The sequence below is a fragment of the Felis catus genome, chromosome F2 (genome assembly GCF_018350175.1).
Source record: "Felis catus isolate Fca126 chromosome F2, F.catus_Fca126_mat1.0, whole genome shotgun sequence".
NCBI lineage: Eukaryota > Metazoa > Chordata > Mammalia > Carnivora > Felidae > Felis > Felis catus.
The window spans coordinates 10,136,041-10,161,143 of record NC_058385.1 but is presented as its reverse complement, the minus strand read 5'-3'; the positions used below and the strand labels follow the sequence as shown (position 1 = coordinate 10,161,143).

At 40.9% G+C, this 25,103-nt stretch overlaps 1 protein-coding gene across 3 annotated transcripts in view; it reads right to left on the bottom strand.

Moving 5' to 3' along the window:
* Window positions 1–388: 388 nt before the first annotated feature.
* UBXN2B (UBX domain protein 2B) overlaps window positions 389–25,103 on the bottom strand; it is a 28,519-nt gene continuing 3,804 nt past the window's right edge. For 2 of the 3 annotated variants that reach the window (XM_003999827.6, XM_019822698.3), the window contains exons 2-8: window positions 24,049–24,152; window positions 18,023–18,173; window positions 15,158–15,241; window positions 14,256–14,365; window positions 10,767–10,904; window positions 5,697–5,858; window positions 3,916–4,737 (exon numbers count right to left, since the gene is read on the bottom strand). In XM_003999827.6, the coding sequence (XP_003999876.4) occupies window positions 4,575–4,737; window positions 5,697–5,858; window positions 10,767–10,904; window positions 14,256–14,365; window positions 15,158–15,241; window positions 18,023–18,173; window positions 24,049–24,152 (912 nt within the window). In that variant the 3' untranslated portion in view covers window positions 3,916–4,574. Of the gene's footprint in view, window positions 1,426–3,915; window positions 4,738–5,696; window positions 5,859–10,766; window positions 10,905–14,255; window positions 14,366–15,157; window positions 15,242–18,022; window positions 18,174–24,048; window positions 24,153–25,103 lie in introns of those variants that run through there. The other variant, XM_019822699.3, reaches the window with a different exon arrangement.

Sequence of the window (25,103 nt, the reverse complement as noted above, 5' to 3'; positions counted from 1 at the left end):
GAAAGATGTTAAACGTGGAAACCCCGGCCTGACATGCTGTATAATTAACAATGTTCTAAAAGGTACGTGGAAAGGTGCACTCTGCAGAGACGGGAAATATGAACCAAAAAGCAACTGTGAAGGCATAAAACGACACGTGCTCATTTTAAACAATCTTCCATCATGAAGGTCAAAGCACGAAAAGGCGTTGCCTTAAACATGATTATGTTGCTATCTATACTAACCGTTAATTTTTGGGTGCTATGCTCGTGCATGCGCACACACACACACACACACACACACACACACAGTTACACATGTGCATTGGGGCTCCTTTTATAAATCACTTCCTTGGAGTTAAAAGATACTTAAAATTATACAGAGAATTATACAGACTTATACAAAATCATACAGAAAATTTCGCACCTTTATTTTGATGGAATAAAAACAAAAACGGTAACGGGAAATTGAGATACCGTAGCTACAATTCAGTTCTTCTCTGTCAATCAAGAAGATACACTACAGGAAATTAAAGCACAGGCAAGGCTATTCATGCTTTAATCTACGTCACTCAAATAAACCTGCAAATCAAGGAGATTTTGAAAAGGATTTTCAATGACTTTCAGTGAAAACGTTCTTTATTGGTAAAGCAGACACTTAAACTCTTTGATTACGTATGTCATGCAAACCAACTGCCCTCACACGTGGTTGTCTAACAGCTCGATGTAATGTCGTCTTTTTGGGGGGTGATGATAAATCCTACAGGTTACAGTGACTCCAGTAGTAAAAAGAATTCGGGGAAATGACTCTAAGGAAGCAAAACGCCATGTGGTACGTGTGCAAGTGTTGTTCTGAATGCCCAATTCTCCCTCCTAACTTCTACCTTGTCGAAGACTATCATATATATAGATGGCAGTGGCTTTTGTGTGTGCGTCTACAGGCACGCGACCTACACGATAAAAAGGAACTACAGGAGTAACATTTCAAACAATTTTACAGGGTTTTGTGAATCCAAAATATGGCAATGCCCTTTAATATAAAATGTCCATTTGTTCCAACAGATGACTTCCGAAGGAAGATGATTTTGCTCCTGTGACACCATAGCTCATTGCTGGTAAGCGTTTTAGCCTGCCGTCTGTTCACAGATTCTCCAAAGCGGTTATCAGTCAGTGGAGAGGAGCATGGCTTCCTTTGCTCTGAGAAGACTCAGGAATGATGTCACTCTGCATCGTGACACAGAGAACAAGCTTCTCCGCGGAGGTGAGATAACACTTCCATCCGTGGAGCTTCTGCCAGCCCTGCCAGGGGGAAGACCTCTGCCACGGGTCAGAGCACCCGAGGCAGGTGGATCCCAGGTCTCCTATTGGCGCATTCACGTCACGTGGCAGTGAGTAGGCATAGTGCTTTCCCAGACACCTGGAAACGGGGCGCCGCTGGAACAAATACCTAGAAATGAGGACGGAGCTTTGCAATCGGGCAGTGGGTAGAGGCTGGAAGAGCTTTCAGGAGCATGACAGAAAGAGGCAAGACGGCCCCGAGTGCCGTTAGCGAGCGGATCTACGCATGTTAACGCTCACGAGGGCACGAAGGAGGTAAAGGGCAGGGTAGAGAACACCTAAACTGCCATGGAGATTACGTAAACCGTCATCAACAGACTGTTAGAGGAAATAAGGGCATTAAAGGTGCTGCCAATGAGGGCTCCTAGGAGATGAGGAACACGCTGTCGGAAACCGAAGGAAAAGATTCTGGTTCCAGAGTGGCAAAAAGCTTAGCAACACGGGGTCAGCAGCTGTGTGGAAAGCGTTAGTTGCAAGGGATACACCGAAGACACTTGTTTGGTCGAAGAGACTTCCAAGCAGAGTGGGCCAGATGCGGCCTGCTTTCTTCTCGCCAGTTACAGTAAGAGGTGAGAGGAGCCAGATAAGTTGAGGACATACGTGTTAAAGAAAACAGGACTCAAAAAGGACTTGAAGATTCTCAGTCTACCGAAATGACAAAGGGCCTTAAGAGATTCCCTGTCGGGAAAGCCGGCTCAGGGGAGAGGAGGGTGCAGCTATGGAACCTTTTGCTAATACCTGAGGAAGGCCTGAATTTTTTTTGTCACACTATAGGTTCTTTGAAGAGATTAAGGGTGTGACCCATCGGTCCTCTCGGCCTTCTCAGAAAAAGCCACAAAGGGAGACGCGATCAGCTAGGAATGCTCTGTGCAGGGGCCTCTGGTCTACTGGACCGAACCCTCGTAACACGCACGCAAGATCCCCAAGTTTCTTCGGATGTTATACGGGCAGCTACTGCTCTCTTACGTTGAAATGGGTGGAGATGGTACGAAGTGAAAGACGGTCAGACTTCCCACAATTCCACAGGTGAGAAACAAGCCGATAAAACTGCTCAGGTGCCACCTTTCACAAGAAAGGAAAGACGGCTCTGGGAGGACACCACGAGCCTAGATGGTGCTGTGGGCCACAGAAGGCCATACCCGGGATCTGAGACCTAATGGCGTGCGCATGGCTCATTTCTAAATTGCTTGGCATGGGTGGCTCTTTTTCTCATTTGCCTGAACAGGAATGATGCCTATAAACCCTATTGTCTGCCTGTCCCACCATTCTATTTGGGAGCGGATAACTGTTTTTCTAGGTTCACAGGTGCACAGGTGGAGAGGACTGTGTCCCACGAATCATGCCCAGACCCTCACTCACACTTGATTTAGAGGATTTCAAATGAGGCTTGGGACTTCTGAACCGGTGGGATCCAGGTAAGACTTTGCAGTCTAAGTCGATGCTGGAATGGGCTGACACTTTCGAGCATCTTTGCATGGGGTGACTTTCTGTGGGATGCATATGGATCCTTGAAGCAGGAGTGGGCTGTGGTAGTCAGGACGGCCCCCAAAACGTCCCTGTTCCCATCACCGCACCCATAAATGTGTTACCTTACGTGGGAAAAGGATTTTTGCAGATGTGGTGAAGTTAAGCAACTCGAGATGAGACTTTTCTGGTAATTATGCTAGGTAAACCAAAGGTAGTCACAAGGGTCCTTGTAAGAGGAAAAGAGGAGAAATAAAGTCGGTAGTAAAGGACTAAGGACAGAAGCAGGCATTGGCGGGACGCAGCCAGAGTGAGGGATGCCAGCAGCCTCGGAGGAGGCAGAGAACAGACTGGCCCCTGGAGCCCCTGGAGCCTCCAGAGGGAAGCTGTGATGTGCCACTTCGTGTGGGAAAAGGGACTTTTTAAAGATGCGGCTAAGGTTACCACAGACCTTGTAAGGGGGGGGGATAATCCGGAATTATCTGGTGGGCCCAATCCAATCACATGAGTCCTTAAAAGCAGAGAACCCTTCCCGGTTGTTGTTAACGAGGTGTAATTAACGACAGAGAAGGGTCAGAGAGGCAGTATTCCTGGCTCTGAAGATGTAAAAAGGGGGCCATAGGCCAAGGAAGGCAGGTGGCCTCTAGACGCTGGAAACATAAGGAAAAGGTTCTCTTTTAGAGCCTCTCAAAAGGAACACAGCCTTGTCAATGCCTTATTTTAGCCAGTGAGACCCATGGTGGACGTCCAACCTACAGAACTACAAGATCATAAATCTGTGCTCTTTGAAGCCACTAAGTCTGTAGTCATTTGTTACAGCAGCCACAGAAAATGAACCAGGAGTGGTGACCAAAGATGAAATGGTATCTGGGAAGAAGAAAAAGCTTTTCTATCATTCCTGATGTAGCCTACCTCATTCGGGAAGTAGCTGGCTTTGGCAGAAATGCAAATATTTATGCTGGTAGTTCTTTAGATCCAGTCTGGCCGACGGAATTTACATTTCTGAATTTGTACACTCGTTGTGCCCTGGAGTAGAATACATTCTGGGTTGAACACTTAGAACAGTGTTCAGTATATATAGTGGGTCCCCTAGAAAAATGTGTTGAATAAATAAATGAATGCGATCAAGACAGGCTCTGGGAGGGATTGTAATTACTCTAAAGTGCTGTTTAACAGATCTTCTCAAGAACTGCTGGCCTTTATGTCTTTGCTTCTGGTTTATGATGGTCATAGTTCTGTAAAATACAAGGCCAAACTGTATTTTTTGACACAGTAATATAGCTACATCAGTAAAAAGGATGCATACAATCTTAATAGGAGGAGTAATTATACGATCAACGTATTTCAAAATCAGAACACAGATACTTTTCAGTACATGACACAGAAAAAATTTCAAACTATTTGATCGCAAGATTTCTTGATGGCTGTTGCTCAATGCAGCAACTTTAGTGCAAATTTTACCAAACGCATTTATCAAAATGGGCTTTTGTTCATTTTCTCTGCAAACAAATGTTGTTACATTAATACAGAGCATGTAACAAATTGGTTTGCCTGGACATTTACAGGCTATCAACATAAGCCAGCCCTGCAACTGAAACCTCAAACATATTTCTCTCAAAATCTATTCCTCGTCCAAATTCATCTATTCTAAGGCTGGAAGACAGAATGAGAATAAACCCAAAATTTATCTGTATAAATAATAAAAATAGTTTGTTTTCTTAATGCTATACGCATTTTCCGTATTATTATGGCACGTTATCTTTCCTACATGCTATTGCATGGGTAGGAGCCATGTTATTTTAGCTGCTGGAGTATCACAGTGTTAAGAATATCTGCTTCTTGTAGTGTCAGGCTTTCATCTGTTAGCTCTTTGTTTGGAAATGAAGTCACAAGAATAAAGTCAAGAGTTGCAAATTCAGGACGGGACTGTATAATAAAGTCCCGGACATCCAGGATCCTGAAGAAATAAGATAAAAATGATTTGTGATATTAAAAGTTTTATTTTAATGTAAGCTTTTAGCTAAAGTTAGACGATGATAAGTCCTAACCCTTATTTAAATGTGTTGTAGCTTTTAAAAACGTACATTATTTCAACGGATGGATTTATCTTGGACTATAGATAAAACATGAGCATTCACTCTGAGTATAGCTAATACTTCCTTTAACTGTAAACAGAGATAATCTTTAAGTGTTTTATACATAAAATAAATGTCAACAATGTTATTAACACTTTTTTCAGAGTATAAAATATCTTAGCAGCAGACGGCCCAGAAAAAGGTACTTTGAGTGGCCTGGGTCAAGGTGAGTTTATAACTACCAAAGGTGTAAGTCATAAGGATCATTTTAAAAAATGACTTTCACATATCCCTGGTAACTCAACTAAGATTATAAATATATCCCTTAGAGGGAATCATTGAACAAATAAAAATGGTACCTTATGAGTACAACAAAAGTACAAATGAATATTAAAATGACATTTTAAAGTTTATTGACAGTGCCTGTCAGTAGCACAATTATACTTTATCTACACCACAAATTTATATTATGAAGAATCTGCTAAGTAGAAAGTTAACTCCAATCAGAATTATAATTTTTAAATGAGTAAAGTCCAAATAAAGTTTTACTACATATACTATATTAAACCAAATTTGATCCCACTTACATGGTTTTAGCAACAGTGCAAAACTGCAACTTTTAACAATTTTATTTTGCAGAGATACCTGAATTTGCATTAGTCTGTGAGCAGTTCACAGAGGATGTTCTAACACTGACCTTTCACACAGCTGTGATCCTTTAATTTTCCTTCTGTCAAAAACATACTTAAAAAGTGTATCTAATGAATTTCCTATTCCTCTGCTCACGTCGCATAGTTTTATTTGGATGAGGAACCACGTGTAAAACTGCGATCGAGCTCACCTGTGTGTACTATTGAATCTTTGTATCAAACGACTCCCATCTGCTAATCTGATCTGAATTTTTGTCGTTGGCACTGAATCGTCAATGAGAACAACGGCGTTAAGTATGGACTTATCCTCCTCTTCAGGGGACGAAGGGGTACTGACTATTTCAGGTGTAAGGCTGAGAAGGAAGAATTGAAGAATTAGAACACAAGTCTGAATACGTAAGACGTGAAAGAGTGAAGACAGTGGAATAATGACTGACATCCACAGCTGACTCTCAAGTTTTCCCGCCTGGGATCTGGACCAGCAAGAACACGGCTTCCTTTGGGTCTCCCATAATTCCCCCAACTTCTTTCATTATACTAAAATTATCGTGTATCCTAGGATTCTAATTTATGGTTTATCCAATCTCTTTCAACAGCTTAACTCTGTGGGGCGCCTGGGTGGCTGAGCTGGTTGAGCGTCCAACTCTTGATTTCAGCTCAGGTCATGATCTCACGGCTTGTGGGATCGAGCCCTGTGTCAGCACAGAGTCGGCTTGGGATGCTGTTTCTGTATTTTCATGCTTTCTGTTTAAAATAGATTCTGGGGGCGCTTGGGTGGCTCAGTCAGTTAAGTGTCCGACTTCGACTCAGGTCATGATCTCACACTTCTTCGTGGGTTCAAGACCCACGTCGGGCTCTGTGCTGACAGCTCGGAGCCTGGAGCCTGCTTCGGGTTCTGTGTCTCCCTCTCTCTCTGCCCCTCCACAGCTTGTACTCTGTCTCTCTCTCCCTCAAAAATAAATTAAAACATTCAAAAATAATACATACATACATACATAAAAACCAAAAAAACAGATTCTGACCGGGGTGCCTGGGTGGCTCACTCGGTTGGGCATCCGACTTCGGCTCAGGTCATGATCTCGCGGTTCATGGGTTCGAGCCCAGCGTCCAGCACTGTGCTGACAGCTCAGAGCCCGGAGCCTACTTCTGATTCTGTGTCTCCTTCTCTCTCTGCCCTTCCTCCCCTTGCCTCCCTCCCCTCCCCACCCCCCCCCCCCCCCCCCCCGCCGCTCTCACTCTGTCTCTCTGTTTTTCAAAAATAAAACAGGTTAAAAGAATTTTTTTTTAAAACAGATTCTGACCAGATAAGCTTCTTCTCAAAATATAAAAAGAAAGTACCAGGTGGGGAAACTAGGTAAGGAAAGCTGTTCAATGCATTTCTTTATAAGATGTGTGTATGTGAAAATGAATTTATGTGGAATAATAACATTTGAGAACAGGAACGGATTTACAAGAAGGTTTAGGCCAACCATATCACTTTATAGGAAAAAAACAGAGTCACAGAGATTGAAAGGCATTTTCAAAGCCACGAAAGATAGTTAGCTGAGTAAGCTGGTTAGTAAGGTATAAAAACACATTTTAAAAAGTTGTGGCAACTTTAACATTTAGCCTTCAAAGTTATACCTCTTTATTACTTATCAAAACATTCTCCTTATCATTCAACTGATCAAAATAAGATGACATTTTTCATAACACTGTTTGTATGGTTCAAGTATTACGTTAAAAGGAAAATGAAGAGAAAGAGGGAAGTTAATTGATAAAACAAACTCTCCAGGCAAACTGGAGGGAAGGACGGAGGTTGTCTGGAAGGAGAGCGAGTCTCTTGGTCAGGTGGAGAAGCATCTTCTAACTTAAGACAGGGCAGTAAGCATGGATTTCCTAAACCTGGAGGCTAAGAGGAATATATTCAGAAAGTTAATTCCGGCCAGGCTCCGTTTTCTCAGGGAAGCTGGAAGCAAGAAAAGTCTGCTGAGGGCAGGCAACACTTGGGATGAGCCCTCTGAGAGCGGGAGAGGGCAGCTTGCCCGTCCGGCATGGGGGCGCCTGGCATGGGGGTGCGAACATCCCCGACAGTACCGGGCTGCACAGGGGCAGACAAACCCACAGGCCGCACAGCAAGGCGAGGGGCTGCAGAATTGCTGAGATAAGAAAAGGAAGAAAAGGCAGGAAGGGAAGGATTGGTAGATTTTAGAGGAGAGAGCCCTTAGGGTCCAGGGTCGAGATGAAGTCAAAACTTCAGGTGAGTGGCAGGTGGGTTCTTTTGCACTGCACAGTATGAGAACAGGCAGCCACTGTTGTGAAGCAGAGAGATTTGCTTCAAATCATGATTTGCATCATCATACACACAAGCTCACAAACCTACAGCGACGGTCTACTTACTAGCCCTGCTTATCAGAAACGATTCTGTGATTTCCTGGGTCTTGTTGGGTTCTACTCCAGCTCACTGAGCTAATTTTTATGCAGGAATACAGTTTATTCTGCCACTGTACATTTGTAGCTTCAAACCTATGATCTGCTTGCTCCTACGATACTACACGAAGGAACTAGGTAATATTTTTATTGCATTTAGGTTTTCCTATATTTGTCATATCCCAGTAAAAAAATTAAGTTAGCTTCCATCTGTGTCATGTTCTTATATGTATTTTTAAGTTTATTTATTTTAAGAGAGAAAGAGGGAGAGAGAATCCAAAGCAGGATCCATGTTGTCAGCACGGAGCCCGACATGGGGCTTGAACTCACAACCGTGGGATCCCGACCTGAGCTGAAATCAAGTCGGTAGCTCCACCGACCGAGGCTCCCAGGCATCCCTATCTTGTGCAATGTTCTGTCTGCAATTCGACTGACGGCTATGGAAAACAATGGACTTATTTCCACTTCTGTTTTGTTTGCCTCTGTTTTGTGATTTCTGTTCAGTCGTCATCTGGAATTCTTAGGAAATGAGCCATTTTAGAAAGTTACTTTCTGAATCTGTAAAGGTGAACTGTTAGAGAACTTTTATATTTTAACAGACTTCTTAACGTAAAGCCTTCTGAAATGTCCTACGTAGTTCTTCACTTTCTGAGAACGTAACATATACTCTACTACTCTACATTTCGATTCATGTGCATCCGAGAGGCTCACACCACCATGTTAATCTCCTAGCGTCGTTTCCTACACAGTAGAAGCTGAAAATTCTGAAGACTACATTTCTCAGACGCCCTTGCAGCGAGAATTTTATATAATCCCACCCTTCTGCCGAGCGACAGATACACGCCTGCATGGTGAACGTAAGCACTACGAGGCCAAGGTTTTGCAGCTCTTCTGGTCCCCAAGGTCTTGGAGGCATTTGATTCTTCTACAGCAGCCATGACAGAATGTTCCAGTGTCTGGTCCCTAGCTTCCATGGGCACTGAGCAGCTGAGGGGGACACAGGAAGTCTTCACTCTAGAAAGTTCTCTGTTGCGTTTGTTTCTTCCAGGAAAGCTTGATTTGCTATTTCCAGAAATTCTATAAACTATCCAGGGTTCTGTCAGAAGCCCCTTTTTAAGCTAGTAAGTGGATTCTGTTTTCTATACTCGAAAACCCTGACCAATATGGCTAATGATTAACAACACAGCATTATCACCACTTATTTTTGTCATTTTGTCAGGTATTTTTTGTCATATATTTTGTCATCATTACCTCCTTTCTTTGGGGGGGTCATGTTCTCTAGCTAATTGCCTTATGAGAAGAAAGACCGGTCTTTGTAAGATACAACAATGAGATAACGCCCTTATTTTTATGAGTTGAAACTGTCGATTGTAATCACCGGCTCGTCTCAGCTGTCTTCCCTTTATGCTACTTTCTTCATTTTCAGTTCTAGATTTACTGTGCTACTAACCAAGGTGTGCACTGTAACATTAATTCTTGGTCATAAATTTAAATAAAAAAGAAAGACTATGTACAAAGCAGAGAGATGGCTGGGCATTTTACCTGTGTTCTAAATTAAAAATCATAATCTGACTAAACATTAAGAGATGAGGAGTGCTACATCTGAAGGTCATAGTCATAAAAACAAAAGAGAGGAAGAAAACCGTCAGGAGAAAGCTGACCCGTGTTAGCGGTAAGGAGAGAGAAGGGGGAAAATTTCCAAACAGATCTGTGAGTGGGCACTGAAGGCTTTGGGTCCCAAGAGAAGCCAGGGCCACACATGTCCCTGTGTTCCCTACCTGTCTCAGAAGTCAGTGTCTGTCAGGAGAAAAGGATACAGAAAGGGAGACTCGAGGTACGAGAGATGAGCGTAAAGAACTGACGTGAATTCTTCCCTATTTTGAGAAACGCGAGGGGGAATAGCGAACCAGTGTGCACGAGGCACGGGAAAAGAACCTGGATGGGAAAGAATCACGTGGAAAGGAACAAAGGACGCGCTGAAAAGGCTGTGATGGAAACAAGGCCCGTGTTACTATTTTACGCGTCACTCGTCATACGTGGACAAAGACAGGGTGACTTTTACCAACAAAGTTCACAAGATTTCTGAAAATTCTCTTAAGCCACGGCTATCACAAAGGAGTCCGCTCACACACACACGATGCCACGCACATTGGTTTCTGAACTGAATTCGGCCAAGTCCTAGGGGCTCTTTAGAAACATCTCCAGAGCAATGCCTTCCTTCTGCAATCCAAGCTCAGGTCGTGTGAAATGTTCTCCGTGCTGGGTTTCCCTAACTTGAAGAAAGGGTTTGTTTGGTGGCTTTAAATGTTCTGAACACAAACCAACCTCAGCACACAGCTCCTGCTGCGAGAGCTTAGCAGTGCCTTATGGCGGACAGGCAAGCTCACAGCCGAGACCTAAGATGCCGACTGTCTCATCTGATCAACAACCCTTTACAATCTCCCCTTGTGCGTCCGTGTAATCAGAAAGAGGCGGGACCGCACAGGGGTCAAAAGCACCAGCTCGAGCCAGAGTGTGGGGCCTGAGTCCCACAGAGCAACCACTTCCCAGACCCGTCGCCTTGGGCAGACTGCCGCGGCAGCAGATGAAGTCATCACGGGATCTATATCCAAGAGTCGTGAAGATTAAGTGACTTCATGTATTTTAAAGTGTTTCCTGGGCCAGGGATGTGGCGACTGCTATCTAGGTATGAGCTACCAACATTATCACTAGATTTGCACATGTAATTCTACCGGCAAGGCCTTCGCAGTTCACGTTTTAGTTTTTACTTTCTAGGTTGTTTTGCTTTTGTTATTCTCGAAGAAAACTCATGCTGGACAAAGACAAGTATTTTTCCCATTTTAGGATTTTACCTTCCAAGTTTTTGTCCTTCTCCACTGAAAGCCTTGAACCTCAGTCTAGGTTTTATGTATTCTTGATCCCGACGGTCCTCCATATCCAAATTCACGTGGCCACCGTGAACCAGCCGCTGAAGCTCCAGGGGAATCTCTCTTTTAAAAAGGGAAAAAGGTTTTAGTTCACTTAAAAAAAAACCTAATCTACACCGTTAACATGATTATAACCAAGTTGTGAGCTACTCTGGGAAACAGTTATAATACAGAAATTCCCACGATGATGGATTTGTCCCTGTAGATCTTTTCAAGCTGCCTCACGTTATGATGCCTCCAGCTTTGCTTTTCTATTTCAAAATTGCTTTGGCTACTCGGGGTCTTTTGTGGTTCCATTTACATTTCAGGATTGCTTGTTCTGGTTCTGTGAAAAATACTGTTGGTATTTTAACAGGGATTGTGTTAAATGTATGGTTTGCTTTGGGTAGGACAGGCATTTTAACAGTATTTGCTCTTTCAATCCGTGAGCCTGGAAGGTCTTCCCATTTCTCTGTGTCATCTTCCAATTCTTTCACAATGAGGTATTTCACCTCACACCTGTCAGAATGGCTAAAGTAAAAAAACACAAGAAACAACAGGTGTTGGCCAGGATGTGGCAAAAAGGGAACCCTCTCGCACTGCTGGTGGGAACGCAAACTGGTGCGCCCGCTCTGGAAAACAGTATGGAGGCTCCTCAAAACATTAAAAATAGAACTACCCTGTGACCCAGCAACTGCACTACTGGGTATTTATGCAAAGAATATAAGGACACCAATTCTAAAGGATACACCCACCCCTATATTTATAGCAGCATTATTTACAGTAGCCAAAACACGGAAGTAGCCAAAGTGTCCACTGACTGATGAATGGATGAAGATGTGCTATATATACCCAATGGAATATTAGTCAGCCAAAAAAAAAAAAAAAAAAAAAAAAAAAAAAAAAAAAAAAAGAATGAAGTCTTGCCGTTTGCGATGATGTGGAAAAAGCCAGAGTATTACACTAAGTGAAATACTCAAAGACAAATACCATATGACTTCACTCATATGTAGAATTTAAGAAACAAGACAAACAACCAAAGGAAAAGTGAGAGATAAACCAAGAAACAGACGGTTAGCTACAGAGAACACACGGATGGTTATCAGAGGGGAACTGGTGGGGTATGGGTGAAACAGGTGAGGAGGCTAAGGACTGTACTTGTGCTGAGCACTGGGTGATGTGGGAATTGTTGGATCGTTACATCGTACACCTGAAACGCATGTAACACCGTATGATAACGATACTGGAATCAGAATTTGTAAAAAAGTTGTATCACATTATTCCTTAGTGGTTCTCAATACAGGGACTTTTTGTCATCAGTGATCCTGGAGTGCTTCTAACATTTAGAAAGCTAAACTGTAAGCTGGCAATTTATCCCTAAATAAACACTAGCAAATTCCTATGAGGACATAAGAGTTAATATAGATATTTACTTCTAAACTCTCTGGAAGAAGCTGAAGTTTAAAAATCGATAGGTGTCTTTGATTGTCGAGTGATTCGCGAGTGCTGCCGTACAGGGTCGGGACCCAGGTATGAGAATGGTCTGCCACAGGGGTTCTGTTTGCCGAATCAAGTCTTGTCTTGGGTTCCACAGAATCACTGAATGCCCTGCCTGAGACTCACATGGATGACAACACTGTCTGTAACGTCCGAGTCTAGAACTTCAGGCTTCGGGTCTGTCTTAGAAAACAGCAAGACACTTTTGGGGGGGCGGGGAGCATTGTATTAATGTACTCCGAAAATTTCAGGAATATGTGTATCATATAAACAGAGAAGACTGCACTTTGGTTTGCTTGGAGCTTTACCAAGCCCCTGACTTCAACGCCACTGATGGTAATTATGTTGCCAAACTCACACACCTCATCATTCCGCGTTTATGTTTGTCACATTTTCTTTGAGAGGTGTAAGACTGCACATAGGTGCGAATTATCTGACTACTATTATTTTGTCTTCTGGTGTGGTCAGATGAAGCAGTTATAAATTAAAATATGTACAATTTTATGATAAATTACTTTCCTTTATTTCAATACATTTAAAGTAAATTTTAGATCATTTTTTGGGGAAATAATATGCAGGGACAGATTATGTCATCTGTGAGTTCTTCTTTGAGGACAGTGAAGGTGGTGGCACAAAATATTGGTCATAAAAAGAGGAAGGTGATTCTACAGTTGCCAACTACTATCTCACATCAAATCATTGTTTTCAAGGAGTCTTTTTAAAAACTGTTCTTGATCATAATTTTACTTCAAATTAAAACTCCTAAAAAAAAACTCTTTTAGGATACCATGACTGCTTGAATATTAGTCCATAAAGTTTGTGGATTATTTTCATTTAAGAATAAATGAGTTTTGGTCTACATTATAGTACATCCAACATCAGCATGGTCTTGTCTTCCACCATCTTGAAACAAGCATCAATTTCAATAGCAATGTTGATTTTCCCTTAGCAGATCTTCACTTTCCCTAACCAGCTGCTCCCAGCTCTTCCCAGTCACTGCAGGTCTCCCGGTCCACAGCACTGTCTTAAACTATTATTTCCTTGTATTTACCCTCGACACATACTGCCTTCTAGGACAGCTTCCCACCTTTCTCAAGGACTTCAGCATGTCGCCTACAGCACTTTTTGGGATCCAAACATTATCTTTGTAGAATTCAAATTCGAAATTCATGCTGATTAGCGTTCTAAAAATAGAGGTTCTCGACTCCCTCAACGCCAACGAGTTTCACCTCTACTCCACTTCAGCCACTCTCCTTGGACGTATTTACATCGCTTGGAAAAGCCCCAGCTTCAGTTCCTGGATGGAGCATAAGCTCCTACTCCAGCCCCTTCCCTGCTACTTAAATCTCCCACTTACTCACCAACCTTCTCTGTTTAGTTGCGTTTCTACTTAGGAACGATCACACTGATGCAGAAAAGCTTTCATAATCATAGCAAAATCACTTGATGCCTCATCCTTTAGCAAGAAGGGCTGGTGAGCTAGGATGTTCGTTAGATGGGTCAGAGCATTGTATAGATGGTTTACTTTCACGAACCACTACCCCAACTAACCTTTTGAAATCTTCTGCCAGCAGTAAAGCCACCTTAAAAATGTTAATATAAGTTGCTGAATTTCAGGTACACATACAATGAGAGTCATCCTGTTAATGGTAAGCAGGAGAGTGGCTTAGTGGATGGACAGCTACATGCTAATCAATGCACTGACTTATTACATTAAGAGGTTTCTTCCTGGAACTGGGACCATAGCTTGATCAGATTTTGGAAGGGGCCAATGTCTACTGTCCCTCCCCAGCAAGTTAAGAACCAGAGACTTACAGATAGCAATATACCCTTTAGATATTTAAAGATACCCTTCCCTCAGCAACCACTTACATAATACATCCCAGCATCGTGAAAAAGTCCCACCCCAAGTGACAAACGGAACACAATACATCTTACCCTTTTTTAACAGACTCCAGAAATTGAGCATTTGGTGGGTCGTGATAAGGTCTCAGTTCTCCATCATCTAAACTGAAACCATTGCTCCACAGTTTAAGCAAAATCTGAACCTTTTGGGCATAGGAAAAAAGACAAAGGCATATAAGAATCCATCTTACTGAACAATCTTAAGCTTCCAATGTGATATTTCACAACCTATTAAGCCACCCACTTTATTTAAAACATGGGAGTTATTATTTTATTCACAGTCAAAATAAAGACATAAATGAAAGCATGTATTTGCCAGGCAGATTTGTATGTAGCTTAACAAATCAACAATGGCTGAAATACCAAAGGTCCCACAGCTAGACCCTGGCCTTAAAGTACAATTATTCTGGGTCACTGAGAAAATGAAAGGATTGAGAGCATACAGCTGTCACTCCACACCCACCCTTCTCATTCATCTGTACCCATACTCTTGTCTGCTACAGGGCTTAACCAGTTATGTCAAGGGGCAAGAGAGAATTTCCAATGACCCTCCAAGGCTAAACTATACACGTTTAAATGAAATTGTAACTCCAAATTTTAAAAGGCAAAAGCAAAGAATGACTGTTTACAACTCAGCTATTTCTATATTCTGACAGTCTACCACTAAGGGTAATTATTATTGTATGTACGTAAAGCTCATTTTGATAGTGAATCACACGTTCTTTCAATGTATAGAAAATATTTACAATCTAAGTACAAGGCATAATGGAGATACAAAATATAAAATGTGAGACTAAAAGCTTACACATTGATCCTTTTAAAATCCATGTTTCAAAAAATAACAGAAAAGAGATTATATTATCAATTTTTAAATTTAAAACAGCAGTAACTAGAGGCAAAAGTCTACAATTTTTCATTTTGGCTACTGTACCTACATCTTGCAGTTGGTTTTCTCCATAGATGTATTCAGACCGCTTACAAAAGGAATTGCCCAATCTATATCCTCCACCTGTAAATGACTAAAATACACCGCAAATGAGCGAAAAATTCACTACGGTTTATAGTGAAAAACGTTATGATAATGTATGATATATATTTTAAAACTAGATCAGTTATAATTAGCCCAACTGGTTTGCACTTTCGAGGAAAACTTTTTATTTAAATGAAGCTCTTATGTTACAGAGAAGTATACTCAAGTAAGATACTATGTTTCTTCCCTAAAAACGTTAGTGACTTGAGTTGAAATAATTTAGACCAATCTTAAATTTAAAAATGCATTTACAGGGGCGCCTGGGTGGCTCAGTCGGTTGGGCGGCCGACTTCAGCTCAGGTCATGATCTTGCCGTCTGTGGGTTCAGCCCGGTGTCGGGCTCTGTGCCGGCAGCTCAGAGCCTGGAGCCTGTTTCAGATTCTGTGTCTCCCTCTCTCTCTGCCCCTCCCCTGTTTGCTCTCTGTCTCTTTCTCAAATAATAAGCATTAAAAAAAAATTTTTTTAATGTATTTACACACTGAAATATCTAATTTCAAGTATAAACAGATTTTTAAAAGCCACCATTAATATTTTATGTCTTATCATAAAAATTATGTTTAAATCATATTTCACAAAGTAAATAACAGTTTCACAGAGTTAAGGAAGAATTTTATAAATGGGTATAAATTACTCTGAAGAAAGGCTGCATATTTATTTTATAAGCTGCTTTTATTTAACTGTTGCAGTCAACTATGATTGTACTTTTTGTTTTATTACACTGATCACAAGGTCTTCTATTTTTCAGGGAGGAAGGCTTATCAAGTAAAAATACCATTCCTTTTAATCACTTTCCATATCATAAATACGCTTTTAATGATCACATTCCTTTCTTTTCTATAGACTAAATAATCCATAAAAAGAAAAAGATACATTGGACTTTGTCAAAACTAAAAACTTCTGTTCTGCGACAAGCCCTGATAAGAGGATGAAAAGACCCGACTACCATCTGGAAGAAAATATCTGTGATCCAGGGGCACCTGGGTGGCTCAGTCAGTTAGGTGTCCAACTCGATTTCAGTTCAGGACATGATCTCAGGGTGTCATGAGTTTGAGCACCGCATGGGGCTCTGTGCTGGCAGCAAGGAGCCTGCTTGGGATTTTCCCTCTCTCTTCTGCCCCTGCCCAGCTTGCGCTCTCTTAGTCTTTCTTCAAATACGTATATATACACACATATACATATACACACACATGTACGGATATATATATATGCATATAGATTTATAAATGTATATAAGTATGTATAAGTATAAATACATATGTAAATACATATACATATGTATGTAAATATATAAATATATATGTATATTTGAATGCATATATTTGACAAAGGACTCATACCTATTAAAATCTCTAAAGAACTTTCAAAACTCAACAGTAACAAACAATCCAATTTGAAAAGAGGCCAAAGTCATTTTGCAGTGGGGGAGAGTAAAGATAATGGCAAATAAACACATGAAAAGATGTTCCACATCACTAGCCATCAGGAAAACGCAAACTGACATCACTGGCCGTTAGGAAAGTGCCAACGAAAACCACAATGAGTTATAACCACACACTTATCACAATGGCTAAAATTTGAAACCGCGACAATACCAAATGCTGGCGAGAATGGAGAACTGCTCTGCCATTCACGGTGAAGAGTTCGGCAGTTTCTAAGAAACTAAACATACACTTACCTTATGACCCAGCAATTGAACTCCTGGGCATTTATCCCACAGAAAGGAAAACTGACATCCACACGAGAATGTGGACACGACTGCTCACAGCAGCTTTATCTGTAATCGTCCCAAACTGGAAATACCTCAAACGTCCCTCAGTAAGCAAAAGGTTCGACCAACTGTGGCACATCGATACCATGAAGAGCTACTCTGGACTAAGGAGAACAAGGTACTGAGACACTCAGTAACTCCGATGATCTCCAGGACATGGAGCGGAGTGAAAAAAAGCTAATCCCAAAAGGTCACACACTATTACTGTATCATCCCACTTGTATAACGTTCTCAACGTTATGATGTTATGGAGATGGAGAACAGGGTTAGGTGACAAGAGGTTAGGAGGGTGTGACCACAGCGGGGTCCGCCATGAGGGAGATCCTCGTGATGACAGAGCGGTACCTTGACTGGGCTGACAATTACACAAATCTACACATGTGAGAAAATGACACAGAACTATATATATGTACATGGTACCAGCGTCAGATCTTGGCTTTGATTCTGTACGACAATTATGTAAGATATAACCACTGGAGGAAACTGGGTGAAAGGCACATAGAACCTCTCTGTGTTCTTTTTGCATATTCATGTGAATCTATAATTATTTTTTAAGGAAGGGTAAACAGGCAAGTTTCACAGAAACGTAAAAACTTGCTGCGACTTTCAATCATTAACGGATTATAATCTTATAAAAATAGAGCAAATGTTTAAAACAGAAACATGTAGTCAGAAAACAATGCTTCCAAATAAGATAAAAACCTATAGACGAGGGGCGCCTGGGTGGCGCAGTCGGTTAAGCGTCCGACTTCAGCCAGGTCACAATCTCGCGGTCCGGGAGTTCGAGCCCCGCGTCAGGCTCTGGGCTGATGGCTCCGAGCCTGGAGCCTGTTTCCGATTCTGTGTCTCCCTCTCTCTCTGCCCCTCCCCCGTTCATGCTTTGTCTCTCTCTGTCCCAAAAATAAATAAACGTTGAAAAAAAAAATTAAAAAAAAAAACAAACACCTATAGACGAGATCAAATATATAAACAGTGTATTTCAGTTTTAAATTTAGCACTTACCTTAGATTTGTTATCACCTGAAGCTCTTGTGGCTTCATTCAGAGGGACAGCCCCATGTTCTCTTGCCTCTTTGAAAAGTTCACTCACAATCTTCCCAGTTGAAGGTTGAACTATATGTAATCCACTGTATTCACGTTCACTTGAATAGAACCTTTCGACATTAAAGTTCATGAAGAAAAACTCAGAATACAAACATAAACTCCTTTGAAGTAAAAAGCTACAGAGTCTTAGGACATGACCTTTGTTTAAGAAGAACCATTTCTATGATTTCTGTGGAAATTCTTAATTTTAAAAATGGGATTAAGGAATGAAATAGTAAATGGTTCATACACTTTCTCCTGATGGGGTTTGTGGGGAGTATGGCAGTCAAATTCACATCCCACACGAGAACTGGCTTGTCAATTCTCCCATCCCCTTTCTGTAAGTGCTTAGCAAACGCATCTCTCGCACAACGTGGGCACTCTTGGTGTGGTGCGCGAAGCAGCACTGACAATCAGAATTAAGTCTCTTTCCCTGACGAATCCACATTCAGTAGGGACCTACTCCCACACAGGGAATTTATTCCTCAGAGACTTTTGGATTCAAAAATTATAATTCCCTGTATCAAAGGTGCATAATGTAGACCACAATTTTTCCAGTGTATTAGTTACATAGTGACTAATTTCTAGTCTGACTCCAACTTCATAATGGTCCTAGGGAACATAAAATTCACATCATGTTTTACATAAGATTTTATCTATTTTATCTTTCAAGATTTTTTTTTTCAGTCAAGAGTATCAGAAAATATAACCAGCGAAATAGCAACATGGAGACTCCCAGAATAAGATAACAAAGCTCATATGTTCAGTTCTAAATCTGTCTTGAACTGACTCACAAAACAAAGAGGGGAAATTACATCAATACTGGAGGCTAAGAATAGCCTTTCTATAAGACTTTCTGCAAAATTAGTATATGGAAAACGGGACAGAAAAGACAGAATGGCAGAATGGCTCTTAATTCACTGTAAGCGAAGGAAAAATCCACCTGGAGAACAGGTGGGCACCATCAGAACCCTGCGAACACAAGACCAGCTCATGATTGCTGAGGACAGGGGTGTGGTGGGCTGGACCCCATCCTGCTAGGGCACTAGGCAAGCACAGAGGTGAGTCTGCCCAGAGCAGCAGACAATGGAAGCCTCAGGGGCCAAGCTTATCCTCAGAGGGCCCGGTAGATCAGGCAAGGCCGAACAATGCCACAGCTGGCTCTTAAGGCGAGTGGTGGTACAAGGTGGGGTAGCAGAGGACTTAAGGCAGCTGTGCACAAGGAAAGGAAGAGGAAGGAGGAAAGGAAAACAAAAAGAAAAGCTGCCTGTTGCAGCTATTTCCTGTTGTAGCTCCTTCCCATGTCTCTATTCTGGAAAGCACAACTGTATATTTCATCTCAGTCCTGGTTACAAAGACCTTACGGGAAAAATTTGACATGGGAAAGGATTCACTAGTTCCTTTATGGTTAATGATTTTCTTTCCTGTTTAAGAAACCTTTGCCTACCTGAAGGTCGTGGAGATATTCCCCTTTCTTCCAGAAGTCTTATTTTATTTTTCTTATTATATGTTATTTTCCTATTTATATTTCCTTTTATATTTAGATCACAATCCATCCGTTTCTCCTCTTTCATAATTAAGTACGCCTATATCCTTGACTCTTGTCCTCAAACGTGAACTCCTCTGATCATCAAAACATTTGTGCACTTCCCTAGGTAACGACCTCTTCTACAGGCGATTCTCAAATATGTTTTTAGCCTCCTGTGACTTATGGGGTCCAGGGCTGAACTTAAAAGCACCTACTGAATCGAATTCATGTCTCCAAAACTAAACCTGTATTCCCCACACAAATCTTCTCATGAACAGTCACATTTTTTCCCTGTACAGCCTGTAGGTCTCTTTCCTACTCAGTTGCTCCCTATATCCCACGTTACCATGTTTCTACAGTAAATCCTCTGGAAGTATCCCACACTGATTTTACTCTTTCTCCTCCATTCCACTGACGCCACTTGAGTCCAAATTTTTATTGCCACATTTCTTCGATCACCGTCATTGTTTTCTTCTTAATTTTTCTCCTTATCTTGTTCCCCCCATTACTATTAATTTTACACTGTATCGCCAGTCCTATTTTTCTAAAATATATAACAATAGCTACCACTTATCAAGGAGTAACTATGTGCTCATTTAATCCTCCTAACAGTGGTATTATCTCTGATTTACAGAGAAAACTAAACCTTAGGGAGTTTCAAAAACTTGTCCATTAGCAAAACCTTATTAAAACAGAGAGGAAAAAAAATGAGAACTGATTCAGTCTCTAGAAACAAAGCTTTTCTCACTGTGTCGCAATTTTTAGCATGAAATTGACATTAAAAAACATATGCTGGCTTTCCATTGCCTTCTACACAAGTACAAGCCCCTTTGGCATTCAAGGCTGTCTGCCCATAATGTGGCTCTATCCAGGACTGGCTATGTAATTTGCGGGGCTCAGTGCCAAATGGAAAGGAGTCTCTCTGCTCAAAATTTGTTAGGAATTTCAATATAGTAACGGCACAACACTAACCCCAGCACAGGGCCTTTCGCAGCTTGGGGCTCTGTGTGAATGCACAGGTCACACGGCCAGGAAGCACTCTATCTAGCCAACCTTATCTGCAGCTGGTCTACTCAAGTTCCGCTGGCTCCTATTCGGATCCCTCTCATCATACTTACCATTTTCTCCTCTGTGCCCATGTGTTTAGGAACCCTGTCCCTTGTCTTTTGTGGTACCTGCATCCTAATAATCTTTTAAGGTCCGGCTAGGTTCCAACACTGTGCTAGTCATCTTAAACACTTATCTCATTTAATTCTCAAAATAAAACTACTGCCTGATGACTCAAAAGAACTTTTTTTTTTTTTAAGTTCTCAAATTTTTGAGTAACTCCAATTTCAATAGTCGTTCAGCGTGAACAAGGAGGCACATTGTCTTTAGGTTCTGTTAGATGTCAACTCTTGCAGATGAATATGTTAAAGCTGGTGTCAGGCTATCTTCCGAGTTCTGTAGATTCTATCCCTCCTCTCCTAAATTACAAACATAGACCGCATTATGTGCAGAGTTCCGACGGTGAAAATATACTGGATTTAAAAATGGCAATGAGCAGAGAAATAATTTGATATGCGATTCTGCCCAAGAAAGTGAACAGTGAAAATAAGCAGGTCTTCTGTACCAAATAAAGCAGCAGAAATGCAATGAAACTGAGTATATGTCAATGTGGAGGATGGAATCAAAAGAATTATATACTTAGTATTAGGAAATAGCATACGGAGTTTAAAAAAAAAAAAAAAGATCGCCAATAACTTGCTTCATTGTATTCTAAGCAGATTAAACACAGCTTAAGCCTCAGTCAATATCTTTTAGGGCAGCTCCTCCTTTTGGGTATGTAAATATTTCCAGAGATCAAATCTGAGGCACAAAGTTCTTCAAAATGGCATTACCAAATTGCAACTATTAATGGCAACACTGTTTCAGACAGGACAAAATAAAAGAGAAAAAACCATTCATTAAAATATCTTAAAGATTCAGGTGCCTGGGCAGCTCAACTGGTTTTGCATCTGACTTCCGCTCAGGTCATGATCTCCCAGTTCGAGCCCCACATCAGGCTCGCTGCTGTCCAGCCTGGAGCCTGTTTGGAACCACTGCCTCCCACTCTCAGCCCCTACCCTGCTTGTGCTCTCTCAAAAATAAATAAACATTAAAAAAAAAATCTTGAGGCGCCCGGGTGGCTTAGTCGGTTAAGCATCCGACTTCTGCTTAGGTCATGATCTCCTGGTTTGTGAGTTCGAGCCCGGAGTTGGGCTCTGTGCTGACAGCTCAGAGCCTGGAGCCTGTTTTGGATTCTGTGTCTCTCTCTCTCTCTGCCCCTCCCCTGCTCATGCTCTGTCTCTCAAAAATAAGTGTTAAAAAAATTAAAAAAAAAAAATCTTAATGATTGATTATATTTGAATAGCAAGGAAAATATTAATACACTAACCTTATTATAAGTAGTCAACTATTTTGTTATATCGTAAACAAATTAAGTTGTTCAAAATACGCTCAAATTGGCGAAACAATGGTCAAACAGTTAATGAATAAAACTTTGGTACATAAACATTTTAAGTATTTTCAAAACCTTGGAGAATGTGTAAGTCAAGAAGTTAAAATATATTCTATATATATTTTACATATATATATGTACATACACACATACGTGTCAAAAATGAAAGGACAGGATATTCAAACAGTGCCAAGATACCAAGCTGCCGATGTACAAAAGAAAAACCGTGTCTTACAAGGGAATGATGTGGTGATCCGCCCCTTTGTCAAGTGAACATATCACCAATAGTGAGAAAATCTGAGATTACATATGGCTCCTGATGTGATATAATACAGGGCAGACAGTATCACTTACTAGTATCCGTGTCAAATATGTTTAACAAGAATCTAATGGTGAAGAAACAATGACCTTGAATGTCAATGTAATGAATTTTGGACTATACAGCTGAGCTAAGAGCAAACAACGAACAGATGAGGGGAAGAATGCTCTGGATTCAGATTCAAAACCGGCACAATCAAGTGGATGGCATGGCCATTGGTTAGATCCTAAATCCAAAAAGGGCTTGAAGAGATATTTATGGACTAGACATTACAGGATTTCAGGAAATTACTGTTCATGTTCTCAGCTCTGATACATTACCAGGTGATAAAGGTGTATGTGCCTCTTCTTAGTGGACAGTCTATTGAAGTACCTAATGAAACGTTATGATGGCTGCAATTTGCTTCCAAGTAGTTGAGTAACAGAGTGTTTTTACAGATGTAATGCTGTAACATGTTAACAACCGGCGAATATAGGGAAAGCATATACAGCATATATTCATTGTACTAATCTTGTGATTACCTATGGGTTTGAAAATTCATAAAATAAAAAGTTTGGGGACAAACTTTCTTTCTTCTCATTCATGTCCAAAAAAGGTACATCATTTTTATCTCCCCTACAGAAAAAAGGATGTGGAGTAGTGACAAACAAAAAAGAAAGGATAATTTCTAGTGAAGTCTTAAATTTCTGGTAAAATGACAGACCTTCTGTGAATGAGATATAATGGAAAAATTCCAAGTTTCTCCACAGTGATGAAATTCGCAGTATTAAAAAGACATTAATGAAAACATTGCTAGAAACAGGAAAACTCATGGTAATGAAGTGTACCTGGCTCTCATCTCTTAAATCTAGTGGTTCTCCTTCTAGTTCAGGGGTTTAACAATAGCAAATACTGTCTAAGAGATCACTTATTTGATGGGTCATCATCCGTGAAAGCACAGACAGGTTCCTGAAGTTCTAGGTTAAAATGGAGGATAGAAGGCATATAGGGACTCCATGAGTGGGTTTTCAGAAACACAAATCCTTAAAAACAATTAATAAAATTGTGCATAAATGCTATTTTGTGGGGAGATGGGCTATAGCTTTTGTCATATCCTCAGTGTGTCCTATGACTCAAAAAGGACCACAGTGTCCAACAAAAATACTATTCAGTGTGTATTTCTTTATGATGTCTACCAAAGTATCAGGACTTTAAGACAATTTTTCCATAAGTATGTTTTAACCTTCTATTATTGTTCTAGGAATACTACCTAAATAATATGTATTTTAGAAATTATAGTTTTAGGGGCGCCTGGGTGGCGCAGTCGGTTAAGCGTCCGACTTCAGCCAGGTCACGATCTCGCGGTCCATGAGTTCGAGCCCCACGTCAGGCTCTGGGCTGATGGCTCGGAGCCTGGAGCCTGTTTCCGATTCAGTGTCTCCCTCTCTCTCTGCCCCTCCCCCGTTCATGCTTTGTCTCTCTCTGTCCCAAAAATAAATAAACGTTGAAAAAATAAATAAATAAATAGAAATTATAGTTTTAGAAAAAATTCCCAAGACCATTTAAAATAATAGGATTGGTGAACTAAAAAGACATGCAATGTTTAAAACCAAAACAAGACAAAAACAAAACAAAACTTACCTCTGAGGTGGTGTTCGTGGGCTTTTAAAGACTGCAGCGTTAGGTCTATCAGATTTGGAAGATTTGCATTTCACTTCATCTTCATATAATTCCGCCAAGGCCAACTATAAAACAACAGATTTGTTATGAAGTATAACCCTAGGAATGAACTCTTACAGACAAGTAGAAATGAAGAGTAGAATATTAACTTGTGATTGAGTCGTAAATTTTTTTTAAGTTCATTTATTTATTTTTGAGAGAGAGACACAGAGAGAGAGAGAGAGAGAGAGAGTGATAAAGGGAGGGACAGAAAAAGAGAGAGAAAGAGAGAGAAAGAGGGAATCCCAAGCAGGCTTTGCACTGTCAGTGCAGAGCCCCATTTGGGGCTTGATCCCAGGAACCGTGAGATCATGACCTGAGCTGAAATCAAGAGTGGGTCGCTTAACTGAGTGAGCCACCCAGCTGCCCCTGAGTTGTAAAAGTTTTTTTTTTTTTTAATATTTTTTTTTTCAACGTTTATTTATTTTTGGGACAGAGAGAGACAGAGCATGAACGGGGGAGGGGCAGAGAGAGAGGGAGACACAGAATCGGAAACAGGCTCCAGGCTCCGAGCCAACAGCCCAGAGCCTGACGCGGGGCTCGAACTCACGGACCGCGAGATCGTGACCTGGCTGAAGTCGGATGCTTAACCGACTGCGCCACCCAGGCGCCCCAAGTAAAAGTTTTAATGAAAAATAAAGGCTGCTGCTTCAGATGACCTCCTTCCAAAATAAAACCCAAGTATCTCTCACTTGATAAAACTAATCAAAATGCCACATATACTAGAATAAATTAAAGTTACAATAACTGCTTAATTGTTTTCAATTAACTATTCACCTGTTTCAAAAACTGCATTTGATAATATTTTCAAAGTTGGGTGTATAATTTTCCTATAATTAAAAAAAAAATACTTGAAGATGTTTTACACTCATGTCAGTCTGCTCTGATAAAAATTATTTCATTTAGCTGTTTAAGTTTTCAAAATCCAAGCACATAAAATAATTTCAAAATTATTCTATTTAAAACTTTAACAGACA